This window comes from Meleagris gallopavo, chromosome 3 (genome assembly GCF_905368555.1).
Source record: "Meleagris gallopavo chromosome 3, MGAL_WU_HG_1.1, whole genome shotgun sequence".
Lineage (NCBI taxonomy): Eukaryota > Metazoa > Chordata > Aves > Galliformes > Phasianidae > Meleagris > Meleagris gallopavo.
This window is the reverse complement of record NC_139406.1, coordinates 78,434,926-78,457,894: the sequence shown is the minus strand read 5'-3', so window position 1 is coordinate 78,457,894 and position 22,969 is coordinate 78,434,926. Positions and strand designations below refer to the sequence as shown.

Sequence of the window (22,969 nt, the reverse complement as noted above, 5' to 3'; positions counted from 1 at the left end):
TTCATCATGAAGCCTAATTATGAGCATTTAAATGCTAGAGGTGTTAATCAGCAAACTACTGATTCGAGCACTAGTCACTTTTGACTAATGAGATCACTTTGTGTTGGGATATTCTGATCGTATCCTAACACCACCTTGAGTTGACAGGCTGTCTCTTAGAAACAATGATGCATGTTGTAAATATTAAAGCATCTTTATCTTTTCAAATAAGATTAAAAAAGTTTTTCCTCCAGTGTTATTTGGACAGAAGTGAAATGAACTGTAACAGACTATTCTGAAGTTCTCCATAAGAATATACCTCACATAGCAATGAAGTCATCCAGGTTAACTTAAAATCAGTGATCATCCAGATTATTTTAAGATTAGTGGTTTGTTACGTCGAAAAGGATACTAGAGGAGTCTGACAGAACCTAAAATTATTTTTGATTCAATTTCCTATAAAACCCTACTGATTTCTCACAGCAGTTAATAATAACCAGATGATTTGTAAATATATCAGATTGGCTGATTATTAAAAAAAAAAAAAAATTGCAAGAAAAACAAAACAAGTAACACAGTTATAAATTCAAATTAAATTATCTCATTTCTCTGCTATGTGTAGTGTTATATATATTCTTTCATTGTCATGTACACAACAGGGCATTCATGATATGTCTTTGGAGATTCAACTTAGTTTTATTATGCCTTCCTCAACCTGCTGCTTGTTTTGCATCTGGGAGGAGATGTCAATTCCTTTTGCATTTTCTATCTTAAGTATGCTTAGTTCCTTCATAACTAGGAAATCCGAGCAAGACTAAATTATCTATTTCCACTATTGCTTTTGTTCTGTAAGGTTTAATGGGGAAAAAAGATTGGGAAAAAAAAAGAAAATAATAATAATAATAAAATGCCTAGTTGTTTAGCCTTTTAGAAATATATAATTCTTAGATCATGTAGGAACAAGCAAAAAACTTTCAGCTAAACTTTCAGCTATTTGGCTTCTTAGGCTTATCATAATTTATTTCTTTAAGTCCCTATTATTTTCTTTCTCTGCTCTCTTTCTACGTAATTTCATATGAGCAGAACTGGAATAAAATAAGGCTTTATTTAACTTCTCATCTTTTGCCATGCTTCTTTTAAGCTGTGACTCGTGGGATATAAATACAGAAGCTGAGAGTGCATTGCTGATAATCATGCAGTTTCTTGAATGAATTTCACAAAGCCGAATTAGGCATCCAAGTAAATCAGTGAAGGAGTTAGAAGGATCTGAAGGATAGAGTCCTGCTGTTAATTGTTTCTTTCTAATGCAAGAAAGGTTTTTCACTAATTCATCAGTGAGCCCATTAAAGCAAGATGATTAATGTTATATCTACCATAGCAAGAAAGAGAGAAACTGCTGTGAAAATATTAGAGACATGGGATTGCTGATACCATCTAAAACAGGAGTAGCACATCTATCTAGCAGCAGTGTCACCCTCTGTTTTTTCTTGACAAATGCAGCACACGTGCTGTAAAGACACATTTAATTTTGTAGTACTTTCTAAAATAGGAAGTTTTTTTTTCTGCCTAACTTCTGCTACTTCTTTGGGCTGAGCCTCATTTAGCACTAAGCACCAGGAGTCTCAAAGATGACTTAATTATATTTCTGCTTATAAACAATTATAAAAGTAAGCCATTAGATTATTACTCATTCTTAACATCATATACTTCAATGATATTTATGCCAAATGGAATAGATACTATAAAAAAAAAAAAAAACACAAAAGAACTACAACAACAACAACAAAAAAAAACACACATAAACCCAGCCTCTATCTCATTTACTTTACTTTTCCATGATAGAAAATCATTCTGTGATATAAAATATTCAAATGGGTAATATTCATCTTTGCTAACAAATTATGTCTCTTAGTTTTCTGTACTATAAACCTGCTCAAGGAATTTAAACTTATTTCTGATCTTACTAGAGCACTAACCTGAAATTTGGATATAGTATTACATAATAATTATTGTTGTAAAGTAGATATGTGGAGAAATAACTAAAATAATAGCATCAAGAAAGTAGCATAGTTTTAAAAATATGACACACTTTGCATGTGTTTGTTGAATTTGTTTTAACTGCTGCTTATATTTGTGCCTATGGGTGTTTCCTCAATTCCAGATTTCAGACAGAACTTAATTATGATGTTTTGGAAGTTCATGATGGACCAAGTTTATTATCTCCACTTCTGGGATCTTACAACGGTACTCAGGTCCCACAGTTCCTCTTTAGCAGTAGCAATTTCATTTATCTTCTCTTTACAACTGACAACAGTCGTTCTAACAATGGATTCAAGATTCACTATGAAAGTAAGTCATTCTAATATGTATGATTTGATTTCCTCTTTTCTGCTATTCGTGGTCATGAAATTGTAAAGCTACTGCCTTTTGTAAATTCCTGAGTCAGCTTCTTATTTTTCAAACTGAGTAAGTTTTAGTGACGTTAAACTTCAAAATGATGACATGTAATCTCACTTTCAGTTTGATGTTATTGCTGCAGTGCTCTGCACTTTAAGAATCAGAGGATAATGGGAAGCAAATGACTTTCCTCAGGATGTTGTTCTTCTGTGTCGTTATTTTTACTTTTTGTGTAGTGTATTTTCAGATGTTTAAAATATCATAATATCAAGAAGATAATGAAAATCCTAGCAAAATACCTGTATTACTGTCCTGATTAATGCACTGCCAGCTCTGAAGCTAGAAGAAAATGTAATTTATGTAAATTAACTGAAAATCAAAACTACTGAACTGCATGATTATGGATATTTAGGGAACTAAAATCTTGTATGTTATCTGTTCATTTTTATTTTTGTATACATGTATTCTTTTTCCCTTATTACAGTTGTATAAAACACACTGTAGAATGTAACAGTAAGATTTAATACCTTTATGAATTTGTGAAATTCAGAGTAGTAACTATATTATCATTTCAATTTTTTTTTGTAGTTCTAAAAATACATTTGTTTTACATATTAATTTTGTGTGAAAAAATAGTTGTTGTAACACTTAGTATTAATCATGAGCATGATGTTATCTATTTCTGTTTTGAATTCCTACATGTAGGGACTATCTCCGAGGAATTTTAATATATTCTTATTTTTTTTTACCTTATTTTTTCACTATTTTCTCTATCCTCATCACTAACAGTATAAGGATATTTAATACAATACGTGGACTTTGTCACATAAATTTTGGGATGCTTTGAACTCTACTAAATGTTAAATTCTGAAAAGTTGTGCAGAAAGTCAATCATTAGATCTAAAATTATTTACTATCTTAGCCATCTCCACAATATATCAATTAATTACATCAATGAGAGAACTAATAATTTGTTAATTCTCATCCTTTTTGAAGTTTGAAGCATAGCTATCCTTACACAGACTATTAAAGTAATTCTCCTGGCAAATACTACATAATTCTTACAAAAAAATTGACTAAATGACTAATGTTTGATGCCTGAAATTACACTTCAGAAATGTGAAAAGCAGAAAGAGGGAAGTTGCATTTATTAAAATTAATCTTACTTCTAACTGTTTTAATTTAATATATCTTGAAAGGAATTTTTTTTTTTTCAAATGTATGAATTTTTCAATTTTATTATAAAATGCATTTTCACTAAAATCCCAGATTTCTGCTGTAAAGTAGTGAAAGATGAAGGTTAAATTATAGAATCATAGAGGAGAGAGATTTTCCAATCTTGGTGATTCTAAGATCATCTGTTGCAACCGTCCACCTATCACTAATAATTTCCCACTAAACCATGTCCCTCAGTACAGCATCTAAACATTTATTGAATACCTCCAGGGATGGTGACTCTACCACCTCCCTGTGTCTCCCTTTCCAGTGCCTAACCACTCTCTCGCCAAAGAATTATTTCCTAATGTCCAACCGGAATACCCCCTGGTGTAACTCATGGCAATTCTCCCTAATCCTATCACTAGTTATGGGAGAAGAGGCTGACCCCACCTCTCTTCAGCCTCCTTTCAGGTAATTGCAGGAAGTCATAACGTCACTCCAAGCCTCCTCTTCTCCTGACTAAACAATCCCAGATCCCTCAGCCACTCCTCATAAGACTTGTGTTCCAGACCCCTCACCAGCTTCATTGCCCTTCTCTGAAAATATGCCAAGGCCTTGATGTCTTTCTTGTAGTGAGGGGCCCAAAACTGTACTTGAGATGTGGCCTCACCAGGGCTGAATATTATTATCATTATATTAAACAATAGGTGAAAATTGTGTATGCTTACAAGTTTTACACAAAATAAACTATTTCCAATAGCTTTTCTGCTTAACATCCTGTGATTATATGCAGACATCTGGTATACATTTTATTTGTTTAGTTCTTACTATTTCTAATATTTTATATTGTGCTGTATTATCCAATATAGTCCAATTCTGATTTTTCTTTTCTGGATGATAATAATGCTTAATGATTTAATGTTGTTCTCTTCAGTCATCCCATTGTAATATGATGTCTTTTTTATTTTCTTTGTTAATTATTTCTTTCCACACAGAATTTATTTTGCAAGCAAGACTATCTTACAGATTTTCCTTGGGAATCGAAGGATAAAATACATCAGGGAAAGATCTTACAGTGAATGTTTCTTTTACTTTACCAGATGTCAGTAATATTCCTACAAAATTTTGTTTCTTTATTTTTCCCACTATTCTTTAACAAAAAAGATAATCTCACTGGGAAATAATGTAAAAAGGTTTTTTAGCACACGTAAAAATATTTTTTAACACATTCCAGTTGTGCAAGAGAAGCATGGACCTGTTGGAGTACATCCAGAGGAGGGCCACAAAAATGATCCAAGGGATGGGACACCTCTGCTACAAGGACAGACTGAGAGAGCTGGGGCTGTTCAGCCTGGAGAAGAGAAGGCTTGAGGAAGACCTAATAGCAGCCTTTCAGTATTTAAAAAGAAACTATAAGAAAGAAGGAGACTAACTCTTTAGCAGGATTTGTTGTGATAGAACTAAGGGAAAATGCTTTGAAATTAAAAGAGGGAATATGTAGGAAAATGTTTTTTTACAATAAGAGTAGTAAAGTACTGGAACAGGTTGCCCAGACAGGAGGTGGATGCCAATTCCTGGAGACATTCAAGGTTAGGAAAGACAGGTTTCTGAGCAACCTGATCTAGCTGTGTGTATCCCAGTTCATTGCAGGGAAGAGGGACTAGATAAACTTTAATGGTCCTTTCCAATTCAAGCAATTTTATTCTATGAAAAACTCCCCGTATCAAGTCAGCTACTCTTTTCTTCCTTTTATGCTATTTATTGTCTTCCCAGTATCTCACATATCAAAGAGAAATAGATATGAGAATAACTTATGTAAAAATATGATTCCTGTAAATATTTTGAGGATGATCAGAAAAGAAGAAAGAAACAAGTTGGGAAACCGAGTTTGATCAAGAAAAAATACGCTGAAAACAAGGATTTTAAGTTATCATCAAAACTCTTCAATATCAGTGTCAGGGACAAAATCACATTAATATTAGTGAGACAGAATAAACCTAAAAATACACTAAATTATGGATTTTTTTTTTTTTTTTTTTTTTTTTTTTTGGTCTACAGTATGCATTTCATTATCCAAAGCATCCTATGGCAGTTACACCAAGAAACAAAGGTCAAGGATAAAATATTGAAAATGCTTAATGCTTCCCCAGCACTGCAATGCAAAGAATTACTTAAATTAATTAATTAAATAATTAATTAAATAATCTAGATTTTGTTTAACTAGTTGAACTGTGATTTTTTTTATTTTTATTTTTTTCTTTTTCTTGAATATAGGTGTGACTGTTAATACTTACTCTTGTTTGGATCCTGGCATACCAGTGCATGGACGCCGCTATGGACATGACTTCTCAATAGGTTCCACTGTCTCATTTAGTTGCGATCCAGGTTATAGGCTGAGTCATGAGGAGCCTTTACTATGTGAAAAAAATCACTGGTGGAGTCACCCACTCCCTACTTGCGATGGTAAGAACAAATGGATAAAATACAGAGCAATTTAAAATATATGCATTTTGACCAAAAGAATTAAATGTCTAATTTTATGAAGAAAAATAAGACTAAAAAAATAAGAATAAAGAATTAAAAAAATAAGACTAAATGAACGTTATATACCTCTGTGTGATATTTAGAAATAAAATGATAAAATAATATATAATTCATTAATTTAAGAGATTACTGAAGATATGTCTGTCTGAATGTATGTTACCATGAGCTGATTGCCTTTTAGCTCAGGGCATGCAAGTTTATTGTACATCTGCTTGTAAAGTTGTTAATACAAATTACAAATATTTGTAGTTGAGTATCCATCTACAGTCACAAATGTGTTGATTTCAAGGTTTTTGTACCTGACTAAAAAATTGCATTTTCTCCAGTTACACATTGTTTGTTGTGTTCCTAGATTATTAACAGAATTTGTCACTCTTCAGTCACTGTATGAGCTGATTAGTGCTACATTATACGTGATGTTTGTTCATATGGTTGTTAAACAACACAAAAATGGTATCGTTTAATATTTTCTGCCACAAATTTCAGATTATCTAGCATGTCATTACAAAACTTGCTTGAAAAACTAATATTTTATTTGATTTTCTCTTATCTGAATTGATCATTTAAAGATTCTTTCCCCTTCAAGTGATATTAATTATATTTAATATTACTGTAATATTTATGGTAAATATTTTAGATGCTTTCCTTTGGATATGGAATATGCTTTTCTGATGATAAAAACGTCATCAAGAATAATTCCTAATTAATTCTAAGATAGTATTAAACAACGTAAGCAACAACAAAAAATCCATTGAAATTTCATAAGGTATATAAGATTTGTAATAGTATATTTTTCCTCAAACAACCCTTACTGTCTCATAATGCTCAGAAAGTAAAAACTGAACTTGAAAGAAGACTTACAAAAAATGCATTGAATCATAGATGTGTGATTTGCCATATGTAAATGTCTTCGTTTTCTCCGTATTTCATTCTTTAAATTCTAGTGCCGTCTTCAGCATATTTAGCAAATGCTTCCTTTTTTTTTCATATAAGGCTAGGATGAGCATGTACAGATATGATGGCAGAAATTTATGGCTACAGAGCAGAAGATGAATAATCTCTTACTTGAAAATTGTACTCTACAGTATTGTAGACCTATTTCCTGAAAGATTCTGCTTCTCAGTCTGATTCTTGGAATGAGGAATTGCAAGGTTCCCGTAGTTTACAGGCAAGGGGCTGAGTAGGCAATATACACAAGATAGGTTTTCTTACACTGGTAGACACAAGATGCTAAACATCTAAACAAAAAAAATATTAATGCATATCCTATGAATACTGTTCTCTGCTCCAAAATGAACACAGAAATTTTGATAAATTTCTTCCACTGGTTGCTGAACTAGTATGTAACTTACTAAGTAAATGAGATCTTTTTTTTTTCTCCAGAGCACATTGCTAAGTGATAATTGTCCATAGAACAAATACGTCCTAAAGGCAGGACTGAGTCCATTTATTCTAGTAAATTTAATCAATTCATGGTTGAACTCATTTTAATTTTACTGCTGAATTTCTTCTCAAGTGGCATGTTTTTAAATAGGATCCAGAGTCCTTGCACCTCCTGGGGAAAATAGGGCATTTGCTCAATGGACTGTTCCTTGCATAAACTGAGAGGATGTCTTTGTATTAATTATGCCACTAATAAACACATTGATCACTGTTCCTGTTCATTCGCTTTATTACTGCAACAGTTTCTGGAGAACTAGGTTCTTTTTCATAATTGCTTTTTTTATGTATGTGTGTATATATATATATATATATATATATATATATATATATATACATTATATATATATATGTGTGTGTGTGTGTGTGTAATTACATCTTGTAGCAATAATTGTTCAGACAAAACACTACAACTCATGAATAACAGAGGCATATAAAAAAGGAAACAAACAAAAAAAAAGACTTTTTAGAATCTATTTTTCCTCAGAGTATGAGATTGCATTAACTATGATTCTAACTTTTGTAGGACTGTCAACTCATTTTTTACATGAGGTGTTTGGATATTACACAGATAAGCATCACAAAAAACTTACTGGGGAAGTCACACTTCATTATCTTCAGGAACATTTAGAGTATACTGAGACTAGTAGTTTAAAAATAAGCAAACAAACTGGCTGTCTCCATCAATAAAGACTGACCTCAGGGGATAAGTGTGTCATTACTGCAAGCTGTATAATTTGTTCATATATGGATGATTGATGCACATGAAAGATTTCATTGTTCATTTCCTTCATTTGGATTTTTATGTGAATCTGTGTAGACAAGGCACATATTACTCTGTGTACCATTTCGCATTGCTTTGTGTATGCAAACATATACATTCACATATACAATCACAAATATACATACATAACAGCAAAGCACTTCTTAAAAAAAATAAATTAGAACTGTCTAACATTTTTTGACAATAGCAGTATCAATAAGGAAATAAAACTGTTAGAAAATGTCCAAAGGATGTCCACAAAGATATAGAATTTCTAAAGGACAGGACTGAGCAGGAGAGGATGAAGTAACTTTGTTTGTTCAGACTAGAGAAAGCTGAGGGGTGGCCTCATGTCAGTCCACAACTTCCTCAAGGGGAGATTGAAGAGGCAGGTACTGATCTTCGCTCCCTGATGACAGTAATAGATTCAAGTGAACATCATGAAGCTGCATCAGAGAAGAATAAGGTTGAATATTAGAAACAGGTTCTTCACCAGGAGGGTGGTCAGGGACTGGAATAAGATTCCCAGCGCAGTGATCACTGCACAGAGTTCATGAAGCACTTGGACAGTGTTCTTAGATATATTGTTTTTGTTGGGCCTGAGTCAGTTTGGCAGGTTGGAACCTGCTGAGGTTTAACAGGGATAAGTGTAGAATCTTGTACCTGAGGAGGAATAACTGCATGTATCAATACAGATTAGGGGCTGACCTGCTGGAGAGGAGCACTGTAGGTAAGGACGTGGGGGTCCTAGTGGACAACAGGTTGGCCATGAGCCAGCCGCGTACCCTTTTAGCCAAAGAAGTGCAACAGTGTCCTGGCTGCATTAAAAAGAGTGTGGCCAGCAAATAGAGAGAGATGGTGGTACTCTTCTTCTCTGCCCTTAGACATTTAGAAAACTGTGTCCAGTTCTGGGTTTCCCAGTTCAAAACAGACATTGATTTCCTAGAAGGAGTCCTGCAGATGGCCACAAAGATGACAGAGGGCATGGAGCACGTCCTGTATGAGGGAAGGCTGAGTAATCTGGTCTGTTTAGCCTTGGGAAAAGAAGACTGAGAGGGGATCTGATAATGTTAATAAATATCTACAGGGAGGTGGGAGACAAATGGATGAGGCCAGGCTCTTCTCAGTAGTGTAATTTAATGGAGTGTAATGTAATAGAGTGCAATGTAATGGCCTAAAACTTGAACACAGGAAGTTCCATTCTAACATACAGAAGATCATCTTTATGGTATGGGTGACAGAGCACTGGAAGGGGTTGCCCAGAGAGATTACGGAGTCTCCTTCTGTAGAGATATTCAAGACCCATCCGGATGCCTACCTGTGAGACTTATTGCAGGGTACCTGCTTTAGCAGAGGAGTTGGACTTGATCTCTTGAGGTCCCTTCCAACTCCTGTGATTCTCTGATTCTGAGTTGATCAGTATAGTGGACTTGGTGATCCTTATAGGTCTTCCCCATCTCAAAGTATTCCATGATTCTATTATCTACTTCTGCTCATTTTTTAAAGGCAAATGTTCAAGGAATATATATTCAGCTTCTCACATACAGGACCGCAGAACAGTTATAGCTGTGGTCTAGTTGAGTTTCTTAATTCAGTAGTTGAATTATTTTCAGTTTTCTGGAGAACAAGTCTATGTTAAAATTCAACAAGAAAACCAAAGTTTCTTTGAAGAATGAAGAGTAATACTTATCTTTAAACAGCCATTATAAATTTAGTAAATTTTAGACTTTTAGTAAAATGCTTTAACAGTATTTTATGTGAAATATTGCAAATTTTTGGATTGGCAAGCTTTTTTATGTCTTTTCAGAAAAAGTGATGATGTAGGCCTACATCACCATTTTGCCTTTTTTTTCCTTCTTGTCTCATGTCTCAAGCCTCATAGCTTTTTTTTTTTATAATCCACCTGGACTAGACAAAAATCTCTATTACTGTGTACATTTATTTATTTTTCAATATTTCAATAAAGATGGAGCACAATAGCTAAGAAAAGAAACATGCAAAGAAATATACCCCATATTTTCAAAGAACACTTGTTAAAATAATTGTGCTTAAGAAAAAAAAATGCATGGTTTTGAGCTTTGCTTAGAAAAAATACTACTTGTTTTACATTGACATAATTTACGTGTGATTTACTGAGTACCTATCTGTATGGATCTCCTTGAATTTTTTACTGTATTCTCTTCCCAGTACTTAGCTGGCAATTGTCTTATCATGTATTTTCTGTTGGAAAATTGTGACAGAAATTTGATTTTAAGTTTTGAATATTTGCGAGGAAACTTATTTTAACAATATATGAAGTATTGTATTAATCCCATTAAACATGACAAGATAATTGTAGTAAAAGTACTTAATTATGTGTAAAGTGATTTCCATTCCTTTCACAATAACATGAAATTGAGTACTTAATAATTCTTATTATGTATTTGAATTAGGAATAAATATTAGCATTCTACTTGATCAGAATTTACTTAAGAAAATTAATAGGGAACATCAGCAAATAATAATAATAATCATAATAACAAAATGGAAAACATTTAACACTTTCATTGAGAGTAGATGCCCTAAATATGAGTTGTGTGGTATCATGAGGAACCTATCTAGATGTTCTGGAAGAGGTGTTACATTATTTACGTTCATACATTTCTAAAACAGAAACAATAATTTTGTTGAAATGAAACCTGATAAAACAAACAAACAAACAAACAAAAAACCCTGCAGATATTCAGTGTTATTAAATGACGCGAAGCACAGTACATGATTCAAATTGTAACACACTATTTCAATTTTTTTAAGTATGTTATATTATAAAATTATTTAGTAAGTGAAAATCATGCTAGAAATAGATTTTAGTTGGAGTCAATTAAGTGACGGAATGTAATGGGACTTCTGTGCATGTTTACTCGCATATAGGTTTATATACATACAAACATATATATATTAGTAGGTTTATCTTTCCATTTTGTAATTCTAGTATGTTACTAGTCTTCCTTGCTGATGCTTGAAACCATTTGTAAAACTAATAATTATTATTAATCAATTAGAAATGTTTTTTTTTTTACCTACCCCATCACAATGTAAAATAAATCATTTTCACTTACTTTGCATCAAATTGATATAACTGAAAAGAACTTTTTTTTTTTAATGTTTTTCTTATATGTATTTTCTCTTTCTTTATACAAGTGAGAATAAGCACAGTATGTTAGTTTTTCGGTAGGTGATATAATTTTAGTTAGAAAAGAAATAGTGATTTAATTTTTTTTTCTTTCTGTATTGTTTTCAAAAACATGCTGAAATACATGGAAACAAGTATTTATATATAATGTATATTATATTCTCTTGCTTCTCATAAAATAACCAATACATTCTCTTTATATTCTTCTGTCTCTCTTGGATATGATGACCTCCCTTTTTCTCACATTCAATATCTTCATATTATTATTATGCCCTTATTGCTTCTGAAGCAGACTTCAGTTATATCTAAATAAACTAGTTCTAAGTAGGTTATAAAACTTATTTGAAGACCTCAGATGACAGAGAACATAATTAGTGGATGTTGAATTTCATTTAATGTTATAAAATACTAAATTGAAGGGGTAAGTTGTTCTTCTACAAAGAATTGATAAACTTTTATACACATTGACCTCTGCAGGAGCAGATTATACAGACTGACTTCTGCAGCAAACATAAATATTTAAAAAATAGGACAGACATTAAAAAACAAACAACTGAATGAAATGTCATCTTCCTTGCTTATTAACTGCTTTCATAATCTAGTGTGAAATGTCTTAGCAATATGTTTGTGTATTGCAGTAACACTGATAAGACAGATCAATACTTACAATTGGTAATACCTTGAACATAGTGACAGATAATGTATCTTTTAAGAATTTATTTGGAAAGTTTGGCTCATGTAAGTGAAACAATTAAAGCCAGTGATGCTGTTATGTTTTGCCAGTACTCCCAAGTGAAACCCCATGAAAGAAATGAACGTAATGACAGTTATAAGACCAACTAGGTAAAAATGAACCATGACCACATTTAGTCTATTTCTGGCATTGGAAGAGTTATTTTCCATAATAATTTTATATTAGAATGAAATAGGATCTGAAATGAAAATGAAAGTTGATAATTTTATGAATGACAGTATTGGATACTATGGTGTATTTCAGGGATGAAACGTGGCCTCTTACTGAGACAATTACATATAGGCTTAATAAAGTTTCTAAAATTCTTAGGGCCAAAGAATAAAGGGCTATTTTCCTATGTAGACTTCCTTGTTGCTTCTTTTCATTGTGAATTATTATGTTGCTGAGCAAAGGGAATGCAGTATTTTTCCTTACAACAAAAGATGGTCTTCAGCTGTAAAATCCAATGCTGTAAAAATCTTATTTAACTTAAATGACTTTCTTAGCTACTAAACTCCACTGTTAAATTTTAATCTTCAATCACAGATATCCGAAAGTTACTTTGTAACCTGTCACATAGTGTCTGATCACCACATTGCTGTAGAGATGCTTTATACTATACATTCAGGTATCTGTGTTACATAGTCACTTCTAATTTTTGTTTGCTTTATTTCTTGTTATTTTTTACTTTGTCCTTCTGACAAAACATAGTAGTGGAAAAAAAATAGATTTAGACCTCTCAATTCAGCTGTTCTTCTTGCATAATAAAGAAATTGATTAACTGTGTTCATAACATCATAAAGTATAAAAGGAACATGTTTCATGTACTCCATTTTCCATATTAGAACTAGTGCTAGTGCACAAGTTATTCTAGTGCTGGTTATTTATTCATTCTACTTTTAGACCTATCCTCCATCTCTGTATAATCAAAGTAAAAAGAATACTCCTTGTAGAAACTGAAAAAATGGAGTTTATTCTGTTTTTATTTTAATCTGTTTCTGTTTTCCTTTGCATTCTGAAAGAATCAGATACTAGTAGTGATATTATATGTTTTGAATGTTTCACATCTTATCAGGACCAGTGCACATTTTGTATTTCAGATCTGTCAACTTGGTTTTGTTCTGTAACATGCTGGTCCCTTGATGCCATTGTTTTCCATCTGCTAACCTTCATAGAGTTAGAGTGAATGCCATAGACATTTTTTCACCACTTGTGCTCTTGAACAGTTTCCCAAACAACTACTGTAAAATACATTATTTATTTGGACTGTATCCCATGATTATAAAAAACGATTACATTTTCTTTTAGATGGCACTGACCTAAAGTATTTACAGAGTAAATCTCTAAAATCTGCAATAATGTGCTGTCATAGCCCTGATTCTATTTTCCTAATGTCTGATCAATGGACAGTCATTACCTCATTCTTCATTAGAGAACCGAGGAAGAAAGTGAATGCGTTAGGACATCATTTCCCTGTGGCAAATAAGATAAGATTCAGTAACAGTGTTTCTGAAATATTCTATTCCAAGTGGTAGTGAATCTCCAGCTTTCCAGCTTAGCACTTGGCCAAAAAGACTAGAATGTTGACAAGGAAAATGGCAAACAGAAAGAAATTATGAGACTACCAAGATTAATGTAGCTTTCAAACACAAAGTGGTTAACTATAACTACCAAATGAATTTAGTTAGGCAAAACTGGATGTTATCTAATTATTTATTTTCATCCAATGTGTATACAAATAGGAAGAAAATCTAGAGGATATAATTAATAGAAACCTTTATCGCTATAACATCTATTGATCAGTTATCATCCTAAACATTCCAAACTGACATAAAAGAAACACATAGGAGGAAAAAAACAACCACAAAAACAACACTACATCAATACAAAAAGATGAGTTAATAGTGCAACTGCATTGCTATTATGGAATCCTAGAGAAGCTTTGACAATTCGCTTCGAGCTCTCTAACTTGAACATGCTGAAAGATATATAGATTTCCTGATAAAGTGGTTAATAGTTCTGAAGTACATATAAATACAACTACTAATACTTGTGAAGAAAGAGTTCTGTGTAACTGATTTTTGTTATGCTATTTAGTGATTTTCAAGAAGAAAGATTATTTAGATGTCTATGATAATCTTTTTCTCTTAAGTGGAGCAGGGTTCCCACTAATCTTAGGCTCTGAGTGGTGTTGAGTTTGTTTCTGTCTTCTCTCTCCATTTAAGACAATGAAGATCAAGAACTTATATTTACATCTTTCCACATTCTTAATGTATCCTGGAATATACAATGAAGTGTATAGTAACAAAATCCAGTTTTCATTTCTGCTCTACAAGAAAGCTCTTTTTAAATGTGTACGGCTTTAAAAACAGCTGATTTGCAGAGTAGTAACTTAGTAACCAAATTCTGAAAATTCATGGACTTTTATTAAAAAAAAAAAATTAATTCCACAGTATTATTAAAATGCATAAAACCATGTTTTTTCTTGAAAGTAATGTATGCTTAGGTGCACTGTAAGGCAGAGTACATTCAGGATATTCTCTCCAAACCATTCTGTGGCATCCACTTTAGCTCCTGGCTAAAGTGTTATTGTTTGGCACGTTATCTTTTGCTTTCATCTTCCTGTTGAACTTCTGATTTTTACACACTCACACGGGATTGTGGAAAAAACAGCTAAGGAAACCCAATTTTTATTTTCTTAATGAATATTAAAAAGTATGTTAACTCTTCACTGTTTTTATTTTCATTCGTATAGCGTAAGAAGGACTGTATTTGGGACTGCTGAATTATTTGACCAGCTATTTTTAAGTAGTTTTAAATCAAGAACATTTAAAAAGATTGTTTTCTTACTTTTTTTTCTCATATGTAAATTTTATTTTATTAATATTAATATTTATTATTACTTCTAGCCTTATGTGGTGGAGATGTTAGAGGACCTAGTGGGACAATTTTATCCCCTGGTTATCCAGAACTTTATCCAAATTCACTGAACTGTACATGGACTGTGGATGTTACCCATGGTAAAGGTAAATATGTCAGTATTTTGGTTTTTATTTTTAATATATATAAGTTGATATTCTATGCTACACATGCAAATTATAGATTTTGGTTAGCCAAAGGGAACTAGAAATTTTATTGCTGATTTGTCTTTTAATTTATTTGATTCTAGTAATTCCTAGAATTCTAGATGTGTACGAGGCTTAAGGAGAGCCTAATGCTTTTTGCAGAACAATAAGTCCCTGAATTATTACAGTTCAAATAACAGACAGTGGGATGTGTGTACATTAATCCATATAGGTGAAAGAGGATGAATATTTTCTTTATGTACGTGGAAGTGCCTTAGCTTAGAGAAATATTAGCCAGAAATAGTCCCTGATATTTAGACTTCTAATCAATAGAAGAACTTGAAATGAAGAATTGAGAATGTTATTCATGTTATGGCATAAGAAGAAGTGAAAATAATGAGAGGGGAAAGGTTTAAAATATATCTCTTATCATGCAAAATTTTACATTCTGAGTAGTTGTCTACAAGGAAATGCTTGGAAAATCTTTTTATTTTGAAGAAAATTAATGGTTTCAGTTTACTGAGGTAGTTTTTGAGGGTGCCAGCATGTAAATGATAGCTCATTATACATCTATGGATTCAAGGAATAATATGGTTTAGAAATGTTTTTAACTGGAGAAAAAAAAAAAACAACTCAAGAGAACATTTAGAGTGATAACAAGAACTAATAACTAAAGAACTAATGAGAAACAGAAGCTTTTAAAAAGAAGGTTACTTATTTGTTGAAGGTAGATATCAGTGTTAGATGGCCTAATTACCACTTACAAAAAGTGATTGCAAAATAATCACAAATAAGCAGGTAATTTTAAAATGGAGGAAACTGTTCTCGGAATATTATTTTCTATTCTATTTCATGTCTAATATAATTTGTACTTCAGAATGTCAAGGAGTATCTTGTATTGGCTACTGACTAATGATACAATTTATTTTTATATATAATATTTTGTTTAGACTGTTTCCTTTTACAAAATATAGCAGTTTAATGTCAGACTACCAAGAAAATTTATGTAACGTGTCACCACACAATATTGTGAGGTACTTTTAAAACACACATTTTTGTGTTACAACTTCATATTACTGCTACTGAATAGCAAGTGACAGTCTGCATATGTTGTATTGCTAAGAAATGCTGCTTCTACATGCACAAAAACTGTTTTCAATAATATTATCGGCAGCATATATTTATATGTTTTCATTTTACTATTTTAATAAATTAAACTTGCAGAACTCTGGAATGATTTTTCATTCGTATGCTTGTGAACTAGTTTTAAGATTGTAGGGTGTTCATTAAAAAATTGAAATTATTTTTTTGTGTTTTATTTTGTTAACCAGAATAATGGAACATTGGTACTATTTCTGAAGATAAAACTAAGCATCTATCTTGACATTAATTCTTGCATTTTGTTTGTAGGTGGCGTGTAATTTAATGTATACTGAAGTGAAGTTAGTGGAGTGTCAGTGGTATATTTTAGGCAGTTAACTAATGGAACAACTAATTTACCCCTCCCTCAATGCTCATATTGTAATATTAAAAAATGACATTATAGTGTTATGAATTCGTGTCTTTAGTCAAGAATTTATTCTCTTTATTCTCTTTATTTATTCTATTTATTCTTTTCTTTTATTAAAAAGAAAAGAATTTGAGAGGTGAGGACTTGAGGCAAAATGAGAAGGAACTTGAGCATAACTTTAAAAATTACTCTGGAGATAACATTAAGTTGATGAGAACATTTTCTGCAGGAAACGAATTGTACAACTACTGTTACTATATACCTTGGGGTTTTGCTTAGAAATGTCATAGCAATCTAGAACATTGACTGAAGCATTCATTGGAGTTGAAATTTGAATACAGGGTTTGAAAAAAATTTAGTGAATTCATAGGAATTCCAATGTTTTGATTTCTTGTCATAAAACTATATTTGCATTTCTGATTTTTTTATTACAGTTATTCATGCATGAATAGGCCAAAATTAATTTGAATTGCAATAAATGCAATGACTGTGGCCCAAATTTCAGCTTCTTCTGTATATATCACATTTTTGTCCAGTTCTGTCTTTTCATATCATCTCAACACTATATACTATGTAAAAATACAATTTAAAAAATACATTTTACATCTTTGTCAATCTCAAAGTGATGTAATTTGCCTATGATTCCGAATTCAGTGTGTGATTTCTTCCAAGTTGTTGTCAGTCAGTTTAGGAGAATGAATATCATAGAATAACAGAATCATGGAATGGCCTAGGTTGAAAAGGACCAATCAAGTTTCAAACCCCTGCTATGCGCAGGGTTGCCAACCAGCAGACCAGGCTGCCCAGAGCCACATCCAGCCTGGCCTTGAATGCATCTAGGGATGGGGCATTCATAACCTCCTTGGGCCTGTTCCAGTGTGTCACCACCCCCTGTGTGAAAAACTTTCTCCTAATATTTAACCTAAACCTCCCCTATCTTAGTTTAAAACCATTCACCCTTGTCCTGTCAGTATGCACTATTGTAAACAGCTATTCCCCCTCCTATTTATATGCTCCTTTCAAGTATTGGAAGAAAGCAATGAGGTCTCCCACAAGCCTTCTTTTTTTCCAAGCTAAATAAGCCCAGTTCCCTCAGCCTGTCTTCGTAGGGTGTATGGGAACTACTGAATCACGGCCTGAAGCTCTGATTGATCCCCTGAGGTGAGCAATGGGTCAGCCCTGGGAGCAGAGGTGAAGGCAATTCACCTGTGCTGCCAGAAGGTGTGGAGCTTGGCTCTGCCTCTCCTAGACCCCTTATAAGAGCTGACTACCAGTGGGGGAGGATCTTTTTCTAGAAATTCCTCCTTTCGGAGTTTTCTAGTGAGCCCAGGACAAGAGTAAGCCTTCTATCTATTCTTTTGGGTGTAATAACCTGCTTAGCCAAACTCTCTTGTATATTTGTTAATTATAACACCTGTATTTTCGTTGATTATACATAGGGGAAGTGCTCCCGCCCTCTGATCATCTTAGTGGCCCTCCTCTGGACTCATTTCAAGAGCTCTGTGACTTTTTTCTTTTGGGGGCCCCAGGCCTGGATGCAGTACTCCAGATGGGACCTCATGAGAGCCTCATCTGTGTAGAGGGGGATAATCACCTCCCTCTTCCTGCTGGCTACCCCTTTTTTAATGCAGCCTGGAACACAGTTGACCTTCTGGGCTGTAAGTACATGCTGCTGGCTCGTGTCCAACTTCTTGTCCACCAGGAACCTCAAGTCCTTCTCTGCAAGGCTGCTCTCAAGTAGTTCTTCACCCAGTCTGTATAAACACCTGGGATTGCCCTGACCCAAGTGCAACGCATTGCACCTGGCCTTGTTGAACTTCATTATTTTCACAAGGGCACACTTCTCCAGCCTTTCTAGGTCCCTCTGGATGGCTTCCCTTTCCTCCAGTGTACTGACTACACCACTCAGCTTGGAGTTGTCTGCAAACTTGCTGAGGGTGCACTTGATTCCATCGTCTATGTCATTGATGAAGAAGTTGAAGAGCACTGGTCCTGAGACCGAGCCTCGGGGAACACTGCTTGTGACCAACCTCAACCCAGACATAGAACCATTGATCACAAAACTTTGGCTGTGACCAGACAACCAATTTTTAATGGATTGAACACTCCATCCTTCAAATCCACACCTCCCCATTTTAGACAGAAGGGTGTGGTGAGGGACCATGTCAAAGACTTTGCAGAAGTCCAGGTAGATGACATCAGTTGCCCTTTCCCTGCTCACCAAAGCCATCAGTCTATCATAAAAGGCCACCAGATTGGTTATGCAAGATCTGCCTTTGGTGAAGGCATGCTGGCTGTCTCAAATCACCTCTTTGTCTTAACATTGCTTCTAGGAGGATCTACTCCGTGATCTTCCCAGGCACAGTGGTGAGACCCAGTGGTTTGTAGTTCCTTGGGTCATCTTTTCTTCCTTTCTTAAAAATGGGAGTAATGTTTCTCTTTTTCCAGTCACTAGGACTTCACAAGATCGCCACGATTTTTCAAATATGATGGAGAGCAGCTTGGCAGCCACGTCATCTATCTCTCTTGAAAAGCTAGGATGGATATTATCTGGCCTCATGGACTTATATACCGTCCATGAGTTTCATGAGGAGGTCTCAGATTTGTTCCACTGTTACAGTAGGACGGAATGTGCTCCTCTCACCCACACTGGAGCTTCAGGGTCCTGGCAGACACGGGGAGGAGCCTGACCACCAATGAAGACCGAGGCAAAGAACTTACTGAGCACTTTAGCTTTTTCCATGTCTGAGGAAGTCATTTCTCTGTCCTCGTTTATCAGAGGGGGAACACTCTCCTTGATCTGTCTCCTCCTAGCTATGTACCTTCTTGTTATTTCTCCCTTCCCTCACCAAGTTCAGCTCTATCTGTTCCTTGGCTTTCCTGATCTTATTTCTACACATGTGGACAATAGTGGAATACCTTCATGTTATGAACCTTATTTCATAATCAAATGCATGAATTTAATCAGTGTCTTAATTACTTGTAAGTTATCAGAATGAGATGTAAATTAATTCTGCTTTTTTTAATAGGTGTGCAGTTCACCTTTTACACCTTTCATCTGGAAGATCATCATGACTACTTACTAATAACAGAAAATGGCAGTTTCACACAGCCATTAGCACGTCTGACTGGCTCAGAGCTTCCTTCACCAATCAATGCTGGTCTCTACGGAAATTTTAGAGCCCAGTTGCGCTTTATATCAGATTTTTCAATATCATATGAAGGATTTAACATTTCTTTTTCTGGTAAGGGGATACTTGGAATGTCTTCTTCCTGATAAATAAATTTTCCTGATATATAAATCTATAAAAGATGTTTAAAACTGAAGTAATGTTGATAAATGAATATACTGAATCATAGCATAATTTGTTTCTAAAGCACAGAAGTTTTAATTCAAAAAATCTCTATATCTTTGTGGATATATTTATTCTATATGATAAATAAGATAACAGTAAACTCTAAGAAACATTATTAAGCAAGGGGAAGAAATAGAACTGGTCTAATTTCAGTTAGTGAAATTCCACATGAGCCCAAGAGTCAGTCATTTAGGCTCTTATCCTATACCATTGTTTTCATTCATTCTACATGTGTGGGAAATATATATGGCTCTAAAAACCATTTTGGGTTATACATCTGAAAAATGTGCATTCAGTCACTATTTTAACTTTTAAATGCAGTAAAATGGCCAGTGTAACACTCGTGCATTCATTTTGTTTTTAAATCTGAAATCTGTACTAAAGATCAGGTGGAAATTTACAGAACTTACTAGATTGTGAGGTTACAAAAAGGTCTGATAGAAAACACAAGTAGTTTTCCCTCATACAAGAGCTGACTTGCTCTCTTATTTTCAGAGTATAATCTTGAACCTTGTGAAGATCCAGGAATCCCTCAATTTGCTAACAGAGTAGGATTTAATTTTGGAGTGGGAGATACTCTGACATACTCCTGTTCATCTGGATATCGTTTAGAAGGAACTTCAGAGATTATCTGTCTTGGCGGTGGCCGACGAGTATGGAGTGCACCTCTGCCAAGGTGTGTGGGTACGTGGTCAGCTGCTTTCATTTGCTTGTATGTGTAGTCACTGTCATGGATTTGCAGATATACAGCATGGAAAAGCATGGTAATACACCTATTAATTTGAAAGGTACTTTCATATCTTCCATATCATCTTAGTCATATTTCTTTCTTTTTCTTTTTCTTTTTTTAAAGTAATTAGTATTAGTGCTATCAGTGAACATTACAGCATTACAAATTAAAGACTCAATGCTTATTCTTCTTATTTTAATAAACTGTTTAGAAAAACTGCGTGTAAAATTAATATTTATCTATTCAATGCCTAACAATTGGCTCTTATTTGTCAGTGTAAATTTCCAAGTTACACAAAAAATTTATACATGTAATTAGATCATGTAGACCAGGTATATTTCATACAACTAGGTCCATGCATCCATGCATAGGAAAGAAGTGTACATAGACTTCCTAGGTAAGTTTAGAGTAAAATATGTTAAAAGAACAGTCATTCTGATTTGAAACAATGACAAAGATAACTCAGAGGAAATATGCTACAATAGTTCCTAGCACTCTCAACTCACTTCAGAGATAATCTATGTATGTAGCATTGACTGGAAATTTAAATTTTAACCGCTAAAATTGTCTTAGCTGAATTCTTTTTAAAGGTCTTGAGTTTCAGTTATATGGATAATGTTTTAAAATAAAAAGCTCCAAACATAACAACTTTAAAATGTAAGATAGTTATATGCCTATATATATTTTTTTTACTTATGAAAAAAAACATTTACTGTATTGAAATGTTTCAATCTATGAAGGCTATTTCAAAAGTAATGCTTCCTAATTTATTATGTTAGCCTGTGACATCAGAGGCAGAGATGTTGGTGCTATGTGGCTGAACCTTCCCCCCAATATTCAGTTACATTTTGTTGCTGTGCAACAGATGGCAGCAGCGGAGTGGTGTGATAAAATGGCCTCTGACATGTAAGAGGGTATGAAGCAAAGGTGTGTCCATGCAGAAAAAAAATTGCACCCATTTGCTGAGTTTTTCTAGAGACAGTGGATGTGAGCACAGCAAGGCTGTGGGTGATGCATTTCAGAAGAGACAAGAATAAGGATTTTTATGAGCAGAAGAGACATTACTCCCCCAGTCCCCATCTTCTGAACCAATTTAATGTACATATAAACAACATTTATTTATGTATCTACAGAAGAGATTGTTTAGAAGCTGAATCCCTGTACTGCATAAATAAAAGTTACTTTTGCGTAGGTGGTGATTTTTTTAAACAGAGGAATAATAATGAATGCATGCACAGCTGTAGAAACAGGGGTTTGTTGTTATTGTTGTTTTAAGTGAATATTCATCTGGAAATGTTAGTATATTGAAAATGAATTGGTAAATTATCAGTAGGAAAGAATTTGTGCAGAAACAAAAATGAAAAGAATTACTATTTGGTTTTTATGATGTGAAAATAGTATTTGTGTCCGTGTGCATGGAAAAAAAAAAAAAAAAAAAAAAAAAAGAGAAAATCTGGAACACAATGTGTGAATTATTTTTCAGTTATTTTATTTTCTCCTTATCTTTGAAAATGAAAGTCTCCAGTAGAATAACATATTCAACCATTTTCTCCTCGTACTAAAGAAGCTACTGTTATTGAACACAGTTCATGGTCCCTGGGAAGTGTTAATGATTTAACTGAACAGTATGGCATTGTTCTTTAGATCAAAGCAGAGGAAATCCTTGATGACTTGAGGACTGTTACTAAATTTCTTTTCTATTCTAGTACTGTGATGGCTAAGATCATACATGATGTATTCCAAGCATCTTAAAGTATTTGTTCTCTCTCTAAATTAAGAAAAGTACAATCAGATTAATATATTTTATTAATATGGACCTTTTCCTTAGTTTTAACAGAAAACAACATGTTTCTTATCAGTTAAAAATGACTGAGTAGTTGGTTCACTGCTGTAGTTTTGAATTATAGTTCTGACAGGAGCAGAATTGTTTGATCAACTTAATACCATAAATCTTGTGCCTTTTGACTCATCTATCTGAAATGGGAAAGGGTTTACCTCAAATGAAATTATAGTCATTTTACTCCTACATGCTATAATTCAAACTGACCTATGCATCTTCAGAGTAGCAAATACACATTTATTAAGAATAAAATAAAAGACATGATTGTGTGGGCTAGAAAGT

General features: G+C 33.5%; 1 protein-coding gene across 2 annotated transcripts in view; it reads left to right on the top strand.

Annotated features, from left to right (window-relative positions):
- The window catches only part of CSMD3 (CUB and Sushi multiple domains 3), a 538,229-nt gene that overhangs the window by 328,176 nt on the left and 187,084 nt on the right, over positions 1 to 22,969 (top strand). For both annotated transcript variants that reach the window (XM_085221591.1, XM_085221590.1), the window contains exons 18-22: positions 2,141 to 2,328; positions 5,809 to 5,997; positions 15,096 to 15,212; positions 19,791 to 20,006; positions 20,613 to 20,801. In XM_085221591.1, coding sequence (XP_085077717.1) covers positions 2,141 to 2,328; positions 5,809 to 5,997; positions 15,096 to 15,212; positions 19,791 to 20,006; positions 20,613 to 20,801 — 899 coding nt within the window. The remainder of the gene's footprint in view (positions 1 to 2,140; positions 2,329 to 5,808; positions 5,998 to 15,095; positions 15,213 to 19,790; positions 20,007 to 20,612; positions 20,802 to 22,969) is intronic.